The sequence below is a fragment of the Neltuma alba genome, unplaced genomic scaffold (assembly GCF_004799145.2).
Source record: "Neltuma alba isolate B1F8T4 unplaced genomic scaffold, ASM479914v2 tig00003810_pilon, whole genome shotgun sequence".
NCBI lineage: Eukaryota > Viridiplantae > Streptophyta > Magnoliopsida > Fabales > Fabaceae > Neltuma > Neltuma alba.
In genome coordinates, this window is record NW_021633433.1 from 1 (window position 1) to 17,290 (window position 17,290).

The window sequence follows — 17,290 nt, forward strand, 5'->3', positions numbered from 1 at the left end:
TTTCTGTTATTTCAGGACATACTGTGCTGAGATTGCTCACAATATTTCCACGAGGAAGAGAAAGGAGATAGTCGAGAGAGCTGCCCAGCTTGATGTTGTTGTTACTAACAAGACAGCCAGACTACGCAGCCAGGAGGATGAGTAATCTGGATGACTTTCAAAGTCACTTGTGTTTTGTAGCCGAGTTTTTTTTGTTGACTTCATTGTCGTGGTGATAGATTTTGGTCAAAATTTAGTTTTGCTAATATTTGTAGCATGTTTTTCATTATGAAATTCGGCTCGTTCAATGGCCGTTTTAACTTTAATATTTTTCATCTATTGATCTGGATCCCTAGTTTTCCAACTTTCCAGTGATCTGTGTTTTTGCACCGCAAATGCTTAATCAATTTTTCTTCTTTCTAATTGAACTGAAGCTTTTTCCTGCGTGAAATTGTACACTATACAAGTAACGATGAATATGGTGGATGTCGTATCATTGACAACCTCGGATGTCATATCTTTTTCTGTCTACTATTATATAGATGGTTTAGATTTGATATTTTTATAAAATCATTATTATATCTTGCATAAACAGGAGAGAGGATGGACATCTTTTTTTTTTTCAAAAGAAAAATCTGAGTTATCTATTTTTTGATTCAATGATAAAAACGAGGCTTTGAGAAAAAATGAGGGAAGGATTTTGAGAGGACCTGGATTAGCTTTCCAGTCCTAAAAAGGTTTAAGCTGACATACATCATACATGTGAAACTGAAATGTTTATATACAAGCCTTCGTTTTCAGCTACACTTGTTGCTCAGCACAAGCATTTGAATCCATTATGAGCATTTTATCAATGGGATTGAATTTAACAAGAGGTTAATTATAACATGGCAGATTTAGATTTGAATTCCTAAGCATAATGGTCTCCGATAGATTTATATCTGTCTCGTATCTCGTTTCTTGATAAAATTGCAGTCTTATATTTTTTAAAAAATTAAAAGCCTAGCCCACGGAAACATAAAATACGAACACAAACACTTGTGCTAATTTCTCCCTTTATTGTTTTATTACTGCATCAACAGATTTTGAGTCCGCCTTTTGCAGCGGAATGAATCTCCTAACTCGCAAGATAACTTGGATCAAGTGCGGAAGACATCCTTTCTTATAAAAATGGTAACTTTTTGTCAAAATTGCTTTTTATTGTACCTGGGAAATATTATTCCGTATGTAGAATACGAATCTCTGCAATATGAACACTTGCGTCTCGTAGACGATTCAAGATCACTAAAATTAATACTTTAGCTTCAACCTTTCAATTCTGTAATTTAACAAGAAAAGAATTTTAATCCTGAGAATTTTGGTCTAGTTTAAATACATAACACCATAGCATCATATAAACTTTTTAAGACGAAATGGGACCACAGTGGAAGAGTCCACAAGGGGCAAAGAATATGGCTTGCCTCGAAGAAGGAACAAGTACGAAACTGAAAAGGTATTATACATAGAACAATCTATAAAATATGGGGCAAGAAAGAATCAGGCATATTTGGTCATGCCTTGAAGCTGAAGCACGAACATTCATCTTCTTTACAACCCTGCATTTAGTCTTTTGAACTAGCAGTCTTAGCAAGAAAAGAACCCAAAGTTTCCACCCAATTCTCGTATGTATTTATACATATTTAAGAACCCTTCCTTACACCCTCCTCGATCAGAAGAAACTTTCCTTCATTTCTTTCTAGGTTTCTGAAAACCTCCTTCCTCTTTCTGCTTTCCCAATCCCCAGAGTACAGAGATGGCCAACGAGCAAATGAAACCCATTGCCACTCTGCTTCTGGCCCTCAACTTCTGCATGTACGTCGTCGTTTTGGGCATTGGCGGATGGGCCATGAACAGAGCAATAGATCATGGCTTCATTATAGGTACCATTGTCTCTCAGACATTCATGTTCCTATGTTAGCATCTTCTTATGTCGTACTGGTGAGAATTGCAGGTCAAGGATTTGCGCTTCCAGCTCATTTTTCACCCATATACTTCCCAATGGGGAACGCAGCCACTGGGTTCTTCGTGACATTTGCTTTGATTGCTGGGGTTGTTGGAGTTGCTTCTGCAATCGCTGGATTCAATCATGTCCGTTCATGGACTCCTGACAGCTTGCCATCTGCTGCCTCTGTTGCTGCCATTGCTTGGACTCTCACACTCCTTGCCATGGGGTAATAATCCATCATTATCCACCTACCATTCTCTGAATTCCAAAGTTTCTGTCTTTTTTGTATGATCGTTATTATATTTGATCTGACAAGCGAACGATTTGTACAGCTTTGCCTGGAAAGAGATTGAGCTTCATATCAGAAATGCCAACCTGGTAAGACATAAACAGATTGTGACTTTTCATCGTTCACAGTTGTTGTTCGAGCTAAGTTGAGCTTTGGGATGTTTAATTTTGCAGAGAACAATGGAAGCATTCTTGATTATACTGTCAGCCACACAGCTTTTCTACATAGCAGCTATTCATGGGGCGTCCAGGAGATGAAGCGACAGATGTTGAGAGATGAGTCTTACCAGATTGGAGCTTGTGTGATCTCTGTTGTGTTGCGTTATGTTTTGATTTTTATTGTTTTATTTCTGCTGTAATTTTTTATTCTTTTTTTCCCAAGCCTTTCTATTTTGTGTGTAATTTTCGTGATTGGATTTGTATAAATCAATATTACATTACATATTTCTAATTAAAGTAGAGTTTCCCCTCCTCACCTGTATAATTTCTTTTTATATTTCTTCCTTAAAATATCTTTTCCCCCCATATACTCTCTCTCTCTCCCCCCCACGATATTTTTAACAGTTTGATAAAAAATTGTTAAGCACTGAACAATATGAAGAGACCAGGGAAATTGGGCCCAACAATAAGCTGAGTCCAATAATGGAAAAGCTTTTATGCATTATGGATAAAGCCCAATAGCTGCAGATCAAACTACTAAATTTTAAAGACTCATATACCCCGGTCCAGATTGCTGGTTGTTACGGTGGTGCATCCCTCAGGGACAGTCCATAATTTGAGGAAAAATTAAATTTAAGACAATCGAATGTATAAATATTATAAAATTCAATAAGATGATATGTCCATAAAATAAAAGTTGCATGAATTAACCAGGCGTAGCTAGTATGCTTAAAAATTAAATTGTAAAACAACAAGTCTTATTTCATTAACTAAGGTCAATTACAGAAATCACACTATCTCGTATATCAACAACTAAATTTCTTAATAAAATTATTAAGGATTCTATTTTATTTAAATTCTTTCTTGAAAAAAATATCATATTAAAAATCAAACCAGCCTATAATTTTCTCTTTACCGGTAAGTTGCAGGTCAGAGACAGCATATGGAGGACTATTTGGACGTGGAATGTTCCAGAGAAGATTAAATCTTTCTTTTGGCTCTTTTGTCATGAAAGAACACATACAAAAAAATTGAGAGTGAATAGGGGACTTGGAATGTCAGCAAACTATCCTCTTGGATGTCAACAAGAAGAAGAATCAATGCATCTGGTACGAGACTGTTTCAACACCATTGAAAGGTGGAGGTCAATGGTGGCACCGGATAAATGGAACACCTTCATGTCATTGCAAGGATGTGAATGGGTTAATTGGAACTTGACCCATGAGGTAAGCATGTCTCACACAAAGAAGATTAAATGGCAGATCTATTTTGGCTATATCTGTTGGGATATCTAGACCTCAAGGTGTAGCAAGATCTTTGATGAGGTAGATCCTAATGATCACCGAAATGCCAATCAAAGTTTCTTTCGAGCTTGTATGGACCAAGATACAATATGAAGGTGTGATTTCTACCAACTACACCCTAGCACTATTGATGGACACAAGAATGAATCTACCTCTACAAAGCTGCTAGTAGATGGCTCAGTACTAGTCGATGGTAGAAGTGGTTGCGGCGGAGTCATTAGGGACCAAGATGATAAATGGATTTGTAGTTTCACTTGTCGCCTTATTGTTGTTCCCCGCGCTATTGCTAAGCTCATTGGTTACATTCATAGGCTAAATCTTCGCTGGTCAAAGGGATTGAGAAATGTTTACCTTTACACTAACTGTATTGAAGCCCTTTCTCTAGCCACCAGAGGTTGCGAAAGCGACCATCCTTATAGCGATCTTTTTTCCTTTTTTTTTTAGACTGAAATATTATGCTTATATATATAACAACAAAAGTCACAGCAAGGTTAACCAATACCCTGCTTACAATGTTTAGCATCAGAGTACAACATGCACAAAAAAGGGAATGCGAGATTTAATTCCCAACCTAAAGGGTGCATCCCCTTGTAGCCTGCTTTGGCCAGCCAATTTGCTGCCAAATTACAAGATCCAGGAGCAAAAGTGAGGGACAAGGAATGGTCAGTACTAAACAGCAATCTTAAATCTTCAACTAATCTTGTAGCTTACCATTTACGACAACGGTTCTGGCCTATCACAGCTTTTACTAATGGCCGGCAATCAGATTCAAAACCATGTGTCCCAAGTCTCGGTCTTTTACCTTAAAAGCTGCTTCATGTAGGGCTTGTGCTTCTGCATGGAATGCTGAAGACACCACACAAGGTTTGTAGTGGATATCCACCACTTGCCCATTTGAATTGCGCAGGATGTAACCAGTTCCACCTCTACCATTATCTGCATTGAACGCACCATCAGTATTCATTTTCAGAGATTCAAAATTTGGAGGAGTCCAATGGTTGACAGGAGCAGCTTGATCAATATTTATATTATTGCAATTAAATAGATTCTTAGCATTCCAAAACTCATGTACACTATTAGATGCAGAATTAATGAACCAAACAATATTAGGGGCTTTGAAAGCAAATACTTCATTGCATCTAGTTTTCCATATATACCAGCATAAATAACCAACGAGGGATTGAGCTAATTCATCCTGCTTTAGGTTTTTTAACATTTGGAACAACCAATGCTCAAAAAAAGTCACATTCAAATCATGTACTATTAAAGAGAGGGGAGAAGCAAACCACACTGATAAATCCTAATTTTATATTGATTTTTCATATCTTATTTGGGATTTTTATCAAGTAAATTGGGCTTAATTGCATTTATTATGATTAATTTGGATTAATGGTGATTGGATGAAAATATTGCTAAAAAGAGCAAAAATATCATATTTTTATGATTTAGTTTAACTGATTGATTTTTTTTTTGAAAAACATATGATATTGTATTATCTTAGATTTTGTTATAGAAAATTTGAGAGATATTGCAAGGTTTGAATTTAGGGTTGCATCATCATCGCCTTCTGGAGGAAGAAAAGGACGGAACAGTGGCGGCAAGGCTTGAGAATATACACCTTCGTGTATATATAGATATGTCCGCAGGGAGAGAAGAACACGCCACACCTATCCACGATTATCATCATCTCATGGATTCCACCCCCCATTCACAACACACATGCTACCTCCACTCACCATCACCCACAATCATCGTCATCCTAATTCACCTACCCCAACCCATATACGCACACGTGATCACCTTCCCCTGTCCTCATCGTCTTCAACGTGGAAAGAGGAGCTGGAAGCAGAGACGCTGAGACGGAGACAGAATTGAGATAGTGAGTTGCCGAGCTTAAGCATCGTCGATCTCCACTCCTTCCTATCACCGTGAATTACATATAATCATCCCCATCGATCACCTTCATCATCAACGCCACCCTCCTCTGCATTCATCCATGGCTGCCGTGAGCATGAAATCTGTGCTAACAGTCTTCAACATCATGCGTGGCTAATTTCATCAAGCTTCTTGAAGATGGAGGATTGGGTTTGAGCTTCAGAGTTAATTAAGGGAGTGCTTCTGTTTTAATTCTTTTAATTTAATTGAGTAATGGATTTTCTGAGTTAGAATTGATATTATTTAATTAAATTTTCTGAGATTACTAGTTGTAATTCTTAGTTTAGAATTGAATTTTTGTGATTGGGATTGGATTTTGCAATTTGAGATTTACATTTATATCCAGTTTGGAGTTCTATATGATTATGTTATTCTTTCATAGTTTGGATGAATGTTATAATTATATAGTACTTATTAAATATCTCAAGTTGAGTGTTCTTTACATTAAAAACCGAATTGCATTGATCTAATCCTAATTGCACACTAATCAGTTTTCAATGGTAATTTTAATTGATGGTTGTAGCTAGAGTTTTTAGGACATCTATTAATTAAGATTACTTGACTTAATCAGTGATTAAGGTTTTGATTTTAAATTAGTGAACAAAAGAACTCCCAGCTCATTTTGAGTAAGGATAACCCAATTTTCATTTTCTAAGAAGCATTATCTCATACCTCCTTAAAATCCAAAATTTTCATTTGCTACTTTTTAATTAATTTTCTTTGAATTTCAATTTCAAATTATCTTTTCAATTTTTTAATAAAAATAAAAAAAGAATTTTTTCAATTTATTTTGCAAAGTAGTTTTTAAATTTAAAAAAAAAACCTTTTTAATCACAATTTTGATTTTTAGTTAATTTAGGACCTAGTTAATTTCTGGCTCCAATAAGAGAATAACTTTGGTTTGCATCACCTGCTGCATTCTAAATATAATTTGACCTAAGGCAACATTGAGGATCAAATTTGGCACCGTTGCTGGGGAGCCATAGGCTTCTTCGTTAGCTCTATTCCCAATCACAAAGGAGCAAACAATGTTCTATAGTTTCTGGATAAGAATCACAATGGGCACAAAATGGTGTCACCCCACAATGCCTTTTCTAAAGTGCTGCTTTAGTTGGGAGAGCTTTGGAGTAAGCTCTCCAAAGAAAATGTTTCACTTTTGGTTGCACCTTTAGGGACCATATCATTTGCCAAAAATCCTTGTCAGAAGTTGTGAGGTGCCAGGCCCCATTCCCAATTTCTGCAGCTCTAATTGTTGCAGGCAATGATACTTCTTAACAGAATATTTGCCACTTGCATTTCTAAACCAAATCAGATTATCCCACATACAAAAATGAGGTAAGTCAATAGCAGAAATAGAATCTTTAACCTGTTTAGGAAGAATAAGGGTATCCAAGCACCATTTACCATCCACAATAAGGTTAGAAACAGTTAAATTTTTCAAATCATCAGGCACATTTGTGATAGGTAGACAAAAATCTATCAAGGAAGGAACCCAAGGATCTTCCCACACATTAATAAACTCATCGTCACTAACCTGCCACATGACATTATCTTTTAACACATTCCTCCCTTCAAGAAGATTGTTCCAAGCCCAAGAGGCCCTGCACCCTTTCCTAGCCTTCCAAAAAGAGGAGTTGGGGAAGTAAATGCCTTTAAGGATCCGTATCCAGAATTCATTTGGTTTTGTCATGATTCGCCAACATTGTTTACCCAAAAGAGCTAGATTAAAGGCTTGAAAGTATTTAAAACCCATTCCCCCATCTTTCTTCTGTTTAACTAAATGTTTCCAGGCTCTCCAATGAATTTTTCTCCTAGAGTCATCCCCTCCCCACCAGAATTTTGCAACGATACTGTCCAGCTCTATACAAGTCTGTTTTGGGAATTGAAAGCAAGACATGAAGTAAGTAGGGATGGCATTAGCAATAGATTTGATTAGTGTTTCCCTTCCAGCTTGAGATAGAAAGTTTTTATTCTACCCTAGCACTTTTTTCCTCACCTTATCCCTAACAAAGGCCAAAGCCTCTATTTTGGATCTACCCCAAAGAATAGGGAGACCTAGGTAACGACCAGGGGAGTTTGCATTAGGTATACCAAAAGCTTGACTAATCATATCCCCCACCTCTTCAGGAGCATTAGGCAACACAAAAATATAGGATTTATCTAAATTTATTCTTTGTCCTGAGGCCATATAGTACTCATCAAGAACACTGGTGAAGACATCACAATTCTTTTTAGTGGCTCTAAAGAAAAGATGGAATCATCTGCGAAGAGGTAATGAGATAGCATAGGGCAAGCCTTAGCAAGGTAGATGCCTTGCAAATCTCCTCTACTCACATGCTCATTAACCATTCTAGATAGAACATCAGTGACAAGGATGAACAGGTAAGGAGAGATAGGGTCTCTTAAACCACACTTAGGGACAAGTTTGTGGATTGTTCTTCCTTCTACTTTGAAATCAACTTCACAGTAGAGACACATTTCATAACTTGTTTGATCCAAAAAGGATGAAAATTCATTTTGTAAAGGACAGCTTCCAAGAAATCCCATTCTACCCCATCATAGCCTTTATTCATGTCAAGTTTTACAGCAACTTCATGCACATTACCTTTTCTATTTTTAAGGAAATGGAAAGCCTCATGCACTATAAAAATATTGTCTTGAATCATTCTACCAGGAACAAAAGCACATTACTGTGCAGAGATGACTTTTTTTAGAATGGGTTTAACTCTATTAGCAAGCAGTTTAGAGTACACTTTATAATTGAAGTTACACAAGCGAATAGGTCAGAAATGACCAACAAATTCAGGAGAGTCAATCTTAGGAATTAACACCAAATTGGTAGACTTTAGGTTTTACAAATCAGTATCATTCTCAAATATCTCTCTAACCAACTGACAAATCTAGGGGCCTATGATTTCCCAAGAATAGTGGTAAAAGAGACTAGGAAAACCGTCAGGGCCAGGAGCTCTTAAGCCCCCCAAATCAAAAGCTGCCTTTTTTATTTCCTCATCCAAAATAGGATTCATCAACCCTAAGTTATCAGCTTCAGAAACCACAACTTTCACATAGGAAAGGACATGATCCAAATTTCAAGGTGCAGAACTAGCAAACTGATTCTCATAAAAATTGGAAAAACAGGAGTTAATCTCTACCTAGTCATCAATCCAATTTCTAGCATCATTTTTTAAGCAAACCACTTTGTTTCTTCTTCTGTGTTGGGCTGTAATATTGTGAAAAAATCTAGAATTTTGGTCCCCCCATATTAGCCAATTAATTCTTGAGCGTCGAAACCAGTATTTTTCTTCCCTTCCCCAAATGGCCTCAATTTGATTAGCTAACTCACTAGCTTTACTTGCAGAATCCTCATTCCAAACTCCTTCATAACAATTCCTAAAGTCTTCCATAAGGGTTGCAAGGAGTTTTTGGTTGTTAGGAAATTCAATCTTACTCCACTTAGTCAGGATTTTCCTTATTCTATATGGATTTGAATTAAAAGCATGAACCACATCATTAGTCATCCGCTTGTCCCTATTCCAATTTGACTCAATAAGCCCTTGATAGTCTTCATGCTCAATCCAATTCAATTCAAAACAAAATTCTTTTAGGCCTTTTATACCAGAAAAATTCACATGCAGAAGGATTGGCAAGTGATTGGAGCCTAAAGGCTCTAGATTACATACCTGAGCATTTTGATGCTTCTCTCGCCAAAAGGTATTGCAAACTACATGATCTAGCCTTTCTTTCACATTTGCCTCATTAAGTCTCTTGTTTGACCATGTGAAAGCCAAGCCTTTGGCCCCTAGGTCCTCCATGTCACATAGAGTCATGAAGTTCTAAAATTCAGCCAATGAGTTTAAGTCTCTGGTATTCCCCCCTTCTTTTTCAAAATTAAACAGCAAGTCATTGAAATCTCCACAACATAACCAAGGTACAGCATTCCCAGGGTTAAGGTTCTTCAATTTTCCCCACCATTTTCTTCGATCTTGCTCTTTGGGAGGACCATAAATTAAAGTTAGAAAACCAGAATCCATCTCTAAACCTTTGAGAACCTTCAAGTGCATCATGTTTCTATCTGACTTGACAAACCGCAACTGCAGATCATCATTCCACCACACTGCTAAACCACCCCCTATCCCCACTGGTTCCACATAAATCTTGTTCTGAAAATTTAATCTCCTACGCCATCGCTCAAATTTTTCCATCTTGACCCTAGTTTCCATAAGAAAAACTAGAACACAAGAACCGAAGGTTCCTACCTGTCAAGGATGGCCCCAATCCTTGATAGTTCCAGCTCAAAATACTCATGGCGACTTGGTGGTCATTTGAGACTAACCACTAAGACCTACTATAGTCGAATCACAGCCTGAATCTTGTTTTTCCATCCCTTCAAAAATATTAATGGAAACTACTTCCAGCACTGGAAATTCTACCAAATTACCCTCACTCACCTCAACAAATTTCTTACCTTTTTTCTTTCTTGTCTTTGAAGGTGAGTTCCTGCCTATAACAAATGGTTTCTCATTTTCTTTGTTCTAAAATAATTTTGTAGCTTTCTCAAACTGATTTGCAAGTTGACGCCTTGCTTTTTTTGATTTAGAAAACTCCTAAGTTTCACCTAAAGCTCTTTTTAGGCTAACCTTTTCCATCTTTTTACTAAAGTCCCTTCATATGTTATTTGTAGTAGGCCTTGCTTTGGCATATTAATATTCGTTTCCTCACTTTCCTTAGGCAATTCAACAATATACGGCACACTAGCTGCTGACCTGTGGGATTTAGCTTCCGTAATGGGTGCTCCCATATCAGTATTACATTCCTTTCTGTCAACAGAATCTTTTATAGAACTGTAGAAAGTGTCAAAACTTTTTTGGGCTCTGCAGGCTTTGGTTCATGTATTTTTAAGGGCCTATTGTTGAATAAGGCCCTTCTGCAATCCTTTGGAGTGGGTTCTATTCTTGCTTTTCCTTTTGCATATCTTTTAGTGGGCTATTTACTTCATCCATGTCCAGATCCAACATCGGCCCAGTGTCATCATTGATTTTCCCCTCAGTAGATTTACCAACTGGGCTATTTACACTCCCTACACCTTCCTGCCAAGTAGATTGCTTTTCCCCTATTACCCCTATACTATTATCTCCACCATAGCTCACATGTACACCAGCAACATTCGCACTCTTTTTTGAAGATGAGGATTCACGTGCTGTCCCTATTTGCATCGAGTCACATTCACCCTCTCGAATCATGATTATCGACGCCACTGCCCTTAACGGATTCACCCTTAACTCTACAGTATACATTAGTTAAGATGGATCCTCCTCTGACATGACTTTATGGTGCTCACATATCTTGTGCTCATGCTTAACTTTCCCACAGTTATAACAGAAATTTTAGAGTTTTTCAAATTTGGTATATGCCCATACCTTGTCCAGGTTAGGACGTGGTACCCAAAATTCGGCAACTAGAGGCTTTAACAGATCCACTTCAATTCTAATACGAACTAAGCTACGGATATGGTAGTCATCCGGCCTTGGATCTGCAAAACAGATAACTTCACCAATTCTACTACCCATCTTGACAATATTCTTCTTAGTCATTGCTGCTCTCGGGATGTTATGGATTTGAACCCAATACATACATCTATTCATTAAAACTTCCTTAATCGTCAAGAAAAGTTCCTAAGGGTGAAGATTTAACAAATACCCATCAAAAGGCCAAAGACTATCTCGTAAGATTCTTTCATAATAATCTTTTATGCTAAAATGAAACACAAAGGCATTGTCTTTAGAATCACTAATTTCCACCTTACCTTTCAATCTCCATATGCGCATAATCATTTTCCGAAACGTTGGGATGTTCACTTGCTTGGAGGAAACCAGCTTCCCTACTAGTGAGAATCCCCCTTTCTTGCAGTCTTCATCCTCCTAATCTAGTTCACATTCATTCCTGTCCTCTATTACCACCTCCATTGTGCAGAAGAATAGTGAATCTTCCGCAACCCACTTCAAACAACCAGACTGAAGTACACGAACGGAGCCCTAACTTTGGGTTTTGCAAACAACACTAAAACAGAGTTGAAATAGAGCTTTATCGCTGTAAGGATGAAAGGAGACGAGACCGAGAGAGGTTAGAGGGAGAGGAGGCAGCCATAGTGAAAAGCCCTAAAGCAAGGTGCTTTGCAATGATCTACCTGGTGACCGAGACAAAGACAAAGCACAGTTGAGAGAAGGAAGATTAGAAAGAACAGGAAGCACGCTGTAGGTCGACAGCAACGACAACGACACTCACTCACTGGAGCGAGAGAACGTGCTCATCACTTAGACGGAGCGATGGGTCGCTCTCATGCAAACGGAGAGATGCAGATACTTATGCTTAAATAAGCAAAATCTGCAGACATCCTTATAGCGATCTAGTTGATGAGATTAGGTTATTAGTCCATAAAGATTGGCAAGTTATTTTTGTTCATGTTAGTAGGAAAGAATTAATCTTAACTGATCACCTAGCCAAGAGAGTTCACATTGTAAGTGGGAATTATTTTACTTTTGATCAGCCTCCACCTTTTACCTAAGAGGCGGACGCTGTAGAAGGATAGTTAGTAGGCTCGTCTGTTTTGTTTTGTTTGTTCTTTTGTCTTTCTAATGGTATCTAGTTTCCATTCAAAAAAGAAAAAAATCAGACCAGCCAGGCCCTCTTGTCCGGTCCCGTTGATGGCGAAACCTGTTATGAATTTGACTTATAAACCAGTGTAACTCGGGTAACCCTTTGGGCTGACCAGGTTTACCAGGACCAGTTTTTCCCTCACCTGAAAGATGCAAGCAGAAATTCCAGGAGGAAGAAGAAATTTTCAGAAAAAGAGGCAGGATAAAAAGTAGAGAAGGAGATGAAACTCACAGAGAGAAAAAAAAAAACCCTCCTGAAAAATATGATAAAAGATTGAGTAAAGAAGCTTTTTAGAGTAGAAAGTATGGAAAAAAAGAGTGAGGGCTTGATGTTTGTTGCTCAAAGCTTCAACCCGTGTGAGAGATCCCAGAAAATGAAGAGGGCAGAAGAGAACAGACGGGATCACGAGTTTCAAATTGCAAAGAAAGAAGGAGAAAAGTGACATTTATGACTCTGACATGGTGTCTTGTTCGTACCCTTATTCATCTTTTTTTATCGTTTTCTAATGCCTGCCTCAGAGCCATTTTTAAGTATAATAATATATCATTTTAATTATTAATGGTCTCGCATAGAATTAACTCGAGTCTTACCCACTAAACTGCCACTTCTGCAGCGTCTTTTGGAAAAACACAGTAAATATGAGTGTCTCTCTTTCTATCCCACGTGGATATCACGTCAGAATCATCGCGACGCATCACTGAACAAGCAAATGTGATAAATAGAGGGAGCAGAACCTGCAACCGGAACCGGTTTGGATATTGACTTGAGCGCAACCCACGTGGATATCACGTCAGAATCATCGCGACGCATCACCGAACAAGCAAATGTGATAAATAGAGGGAGCAGAACCTGCAACCGGAACCGGTTTGGATATTGACTTGAGCGCAATAATTGTTTTCCAAGTATTGGATATTATTGGCTCCACGTCTAACTCTCTTTTTCTCTGTACATAGCATAGCACACAATACTTAGCCAAGCATAGAGCCACAAATAATCTCTCCCCTAGCAGTAATGTTGCAGTTGAATACTATAGTAGCAGGTTTTGCAGCAGCAGTTATATTCGTTCTTTATTATTACCGTCAGAGACGAAGTTGTTGCAGAGACCCTTTGTTCACAGAATGGCCTGTACTGGGTATGCTACCACCACTTGTCTGTAATATGTGGCGGTACCATGACTATGTAAACGAGGCTCTCCGAAGACAAGCAGGTACTGGCAACTTCATCGGACCTTCGTTTGCTAGAATGAATTCAATTATAACCTGCGACCCCATGAATGCACATCATGTTCTGAGCAAGAATTTTGGCAACTACTGTAAGGGGCCTGTGTTTCGTAATATCTTCAAACTCTTTGGAGATAGCATTTTCACTGCAGATTCAGACGCATGGAAACACCAAAGAGCGGTTTACCATTCATTATTTGTCAAAACTAAATGTTTGGAGAAGCTGCTGGAGAGGATCGTTCAAATGAAGGTGGAGACTTGTCTGGTTCCAGTTCTTGATCACGTAGAAAGGCAAGCTGTGGACGTGGATCTGCAAGACGTGTTCGATCGCTTAACCTTCGACCTCACTTGCTCCATCCTGTCAGGATCTGACCCTAAAAGCCTTGCCATTGATTTCCCAGAAGTTGAATGCAAGAGAGCTTTTAATAGATTAGAGGAGTTTATATTCTACAGACACGTAGTGCCCGGAAGGATTTGGAAGCTTCAAAGATGGCTGAGAATTGGAGTGGATAAAAAGATGGCCGAACCATTTGAGGCTTTTGATCGGTTCCTCGGTGAAACAATAGCAACAAAGAGAGCAGAGATGAGCCAAAAGAACGAAACAAAGAAACAAGAGAATGACATGCTGAGTTTGATCATGAAGGGAGAAGAACACGTGGATGACAAGTTTTTGAGGGACGCTGGTTTTGGTATTTTTCTTGCAGGCAAAGGCACCATAACTTCAGCCCTAACGTGGTTCTTTTGGCTTGTTGCTGCAAACCCTTCAGTTGAAGCCAAGATTATTCAAGAGATTAAGCAAGTCAAGGAACTGAAAAAACAAGTGTATCTCCATGCTGCTCTGTGCGAAGCTGTAAGATTATATCCTCCTGTACCTTATGTGCGCAGGCAAGCAGTCATACGCGACATGCTTCCCAGTGGACACGACATTAGTCCTCGTACTGCGATAATATTATCTGTGTATGCGATGGGAAGGTGTGAAAAGATATGGGGAAAAGATTGCTTGGAATTCAAGCCTGAGAGATGGATCTCTGAAAGAGGAGGCATCGTCCACATGCCATCGTACAAGTTCATTAGTTTCAACGCGGGACCACGAACTTGCATGGGTAAGGACCTGGCCTTCATTCAAATGAAGATGATAGCTACCGCTATCTTAAAGAATTATCATGTTCGAGCGGTGGAAGGTCATCCCGTCTCTCCCATGCTTTCGATAGTGCTCCTGATGAAGAATGGTCTCAAAGTTCGACTCACAAAACGAGGTTGATTAGTTGGAGGAAGAGAAGAAACTGAAGTTATGTGTGTGTGTGTGTGTTTAAGTTGAAGAAAAGTTGTGGAATATAACGTTGGTTGTACCTCTTTCTGTTATCCTGGTAATGCTGTTGTGCGAGTATTAGATTAATGAATAAATCACAATACTCAAGCTTCTGATTGGCTTGCATATTGCGATGATGCGAATTACTTAAGAAGCTGTACTTTGTAGCCAATTCTTTCACCTTGGATATGAATGCTCGCAAGGGATTGGGTGGAGCTTATTAATTAATGGATGGTGTTGGTTTGCATCATTATGCACGTTTCTCAAGGAAAGAAATAATGATACGTGGGAAAGATAAAAGCCTTGCAGTACCTCTCTTTTTTCCTTCTTATTTTTTTTTTAATTTTTCACAGTTAGATGAATATTTTAACGGTTTAAATTTAAATTTTTTTAAAATTATTATCAAAATATTAAATTATAAAAATAAATAATAAATTATAAAATATATTAAAATTTAATTCTAATAGTTTGTAAGTGTATTAAATGTTTTTAAATTTTTTTATAAATAATTTGTAAAAAATTAAATTTAAACTGTTAAAATCGATTAAAAAAATAAAAAGGAGAAAAGAAAAGTTTCAAACCACATAACGTGGCTCTTCTGTATTGGCGTTGCCTCTGACATATGTGATATACCTACTCTCCATCTCCCATTGTAAGCAATTTGGCAATTTGCAATTCAATTCTCAACTATAAAATATGGCCCACTATATATGTCTTTTCAACTTTAATGCCCTGCATGTGATGCTGTGATATCCATGTAATTTGGTATTTAATTTAATTTCCAATATAAAGTTTTAATTTAATTTATTTTATTTATTTATTTTAAAATAATTTTTATTATAATAGTTGTTGATATTAAATATTTGGATTAAGGTGCACCCAATACCCTAAAGTATTTTCTCAAGTACATCCAATATCATAAAGTATTTTGTGGTGCATCCAATATCCCGAATTATTTTTTAGGGTCCCCCAACACCCTGAAGTACTATTTTTGTCTTGGTGCTTGATGCACCAAAAAATATATTTTGAGTGCTGAACGCACCTAAAAAAATATTTTGAGATGCTAGATGTACCAAAAAATATTTTACGATGCTGGATGCACCTAAAAAAATATTTTAAAATGCTGGATGCATTACAAAATACTTTAGGATACTGATGCACCCGACAAAATACTTCGGAGTGCTGGATGCACCTTAACCCTAAATATTTTTATGAAAGACTAATTCTAATACACATTATTAGTAGAGAGATTTAAGAAAAAACAACACATATTTAAACGAATAACTATCTTAATTTATTTTTTGAATCTCTTCAAATTAATTAATTAGTCTTATTAGGGTTTTTTTTTGGATTGTGTTTGTTAATTTCGTCACTTTTTGCCAACAAAAAAAAAGTTGTGAAGACCCCTCAGATCATATAACGGAAAGAGTTTGACTGCTCATATCAGCTATACGAAGGAAATTAATGTTTTTTGACCTAATATAAAGGAAATTAATTAAACTTTAAGTTCGTGCACGTTTCTCTCGATTTATTAATTGCGCATATTCCTTTCACAACCACGAGAATCTACATTTCAAAAAATCCCCTAACCGAACGCTAATATATATCTGAAAGTCCATTATATTGTGTCCGTCAGTCAAATGAAAATAACGGCTATTGCTATCTTGTCGGATTACCATGTCCATGTGGTGGAAGATCATATCCTGTCTCTTCCAGGCTTCGATAGTGCTTCAGGTGAGTTCGAATAACAAAAAGAGGTTAGTTAACTGGAGGAGGATGTTACGATCTCAAAACAAATAACAATCAACACAGTAAATTTGCACTGAAATCTGAATATTATTTATATATGTGTGTGATGAAAGCAACGGGAAATATCCAGAAATACATGAACGTTCAGTCATGGAAATACAGAAAGTGCAGAAAGGAAGGAAATCACCAGGAAGGATAGCAGAGAATCAGAGGGAAGGAGAAATACAGGGAAAGACTGTCAGAAGAGAATCACTACATAATCCACACCGAAAATGATGGTTTGCATGACCCTTTATTTTGCACAGCTCACATTCCACACGTGCTCCAATATGATTCATTTAGCTGGTGTCTACAGAATAATCCAAGCCTAATAGTATTTGCCATATTTGATAGAGCAGGCCCATTTTCATTTTCACCTCATGTCATGACAGAGGAGGAGGAAGAAGGAGGAGTTTTCCTCAAAAAAAAAAAAAGAGGAGGAGGAGGAGGTTGCGCCGAAGTATATATGTTTTGAAGTGGCAAAAGGCTCGAAGCGATTTGGTTTTGTTTGTGCCTCTTTCTTTTTGCTGTTCTTTTTTCTTTTTAAAAATTTGGCAATGTCGTTGTTATATCTGTGTCAGGTTAATAAATAAAGCGCAATAATATTCAAGCTGCTGATTGGCTTGCATGTGATGATGCCAAGAGTTGTGTGCGTTATAGTATGTTGGTT

At 37.5% G+C, this 17,290-nt stretch overlaps 2 protein-coding genes across 3 annotated transcripts; both read left to right on the forward strand.

The window, feature by feature from the left end:
- Window positions 1–611: 611 nt before the first annotated feature.
- Window positions 612–2,722, forward strand: LOC114742560 (membrane protein PM19L). 2 transcript variants are annotated; one of them, XM_028930785.1, is made up of 5 exons: window positions 612–1,152; window positions 1,763–1,898; window positions 1,970–2,189; window positions 2,296–2,341; window positions 2,426–2,722. In XM_028930785.1, the coding sequence occupies exons 1-5, from the start codon at window positions 1,150–1,152 to the stop codon at window positions 2,507–2,509; spliced, it is 489 nt and encodes a 162-aa protein (XP_028786618.1). In that variant the 5' UTR covers window positions 612–1,149; the 3' UTR covers window positions 2,510–2,722. The 2 variants fall into 2 exon arrangements, with proteins under 2 accessions (XP_028786618.1, XP_028786619.1); XM_028930786.1 differs by lacking the exon at window positions 612–1,152 and having other exon boundaries at window positions 1,714–1,898.
- Window positions 2,723–13,314: 10,592 nt separating this feature from the next.
- On the forward strand, window positions 13,315–14,784 carry LOC114742549 (alkane hydroxylase MAH1-like). Its single transcript, XM_028930778.1, has one exon. It carries the CDS (start codon window positions 13,315–13,317, stop codon window positions 14,782–14,784), a length of 1,470 nt encoding a protein of 489 aa, XP_028786611.1.
- The last annotated feature ends 2,506 nt before the right edge of the window (window positions 14,785–17,290 follow it).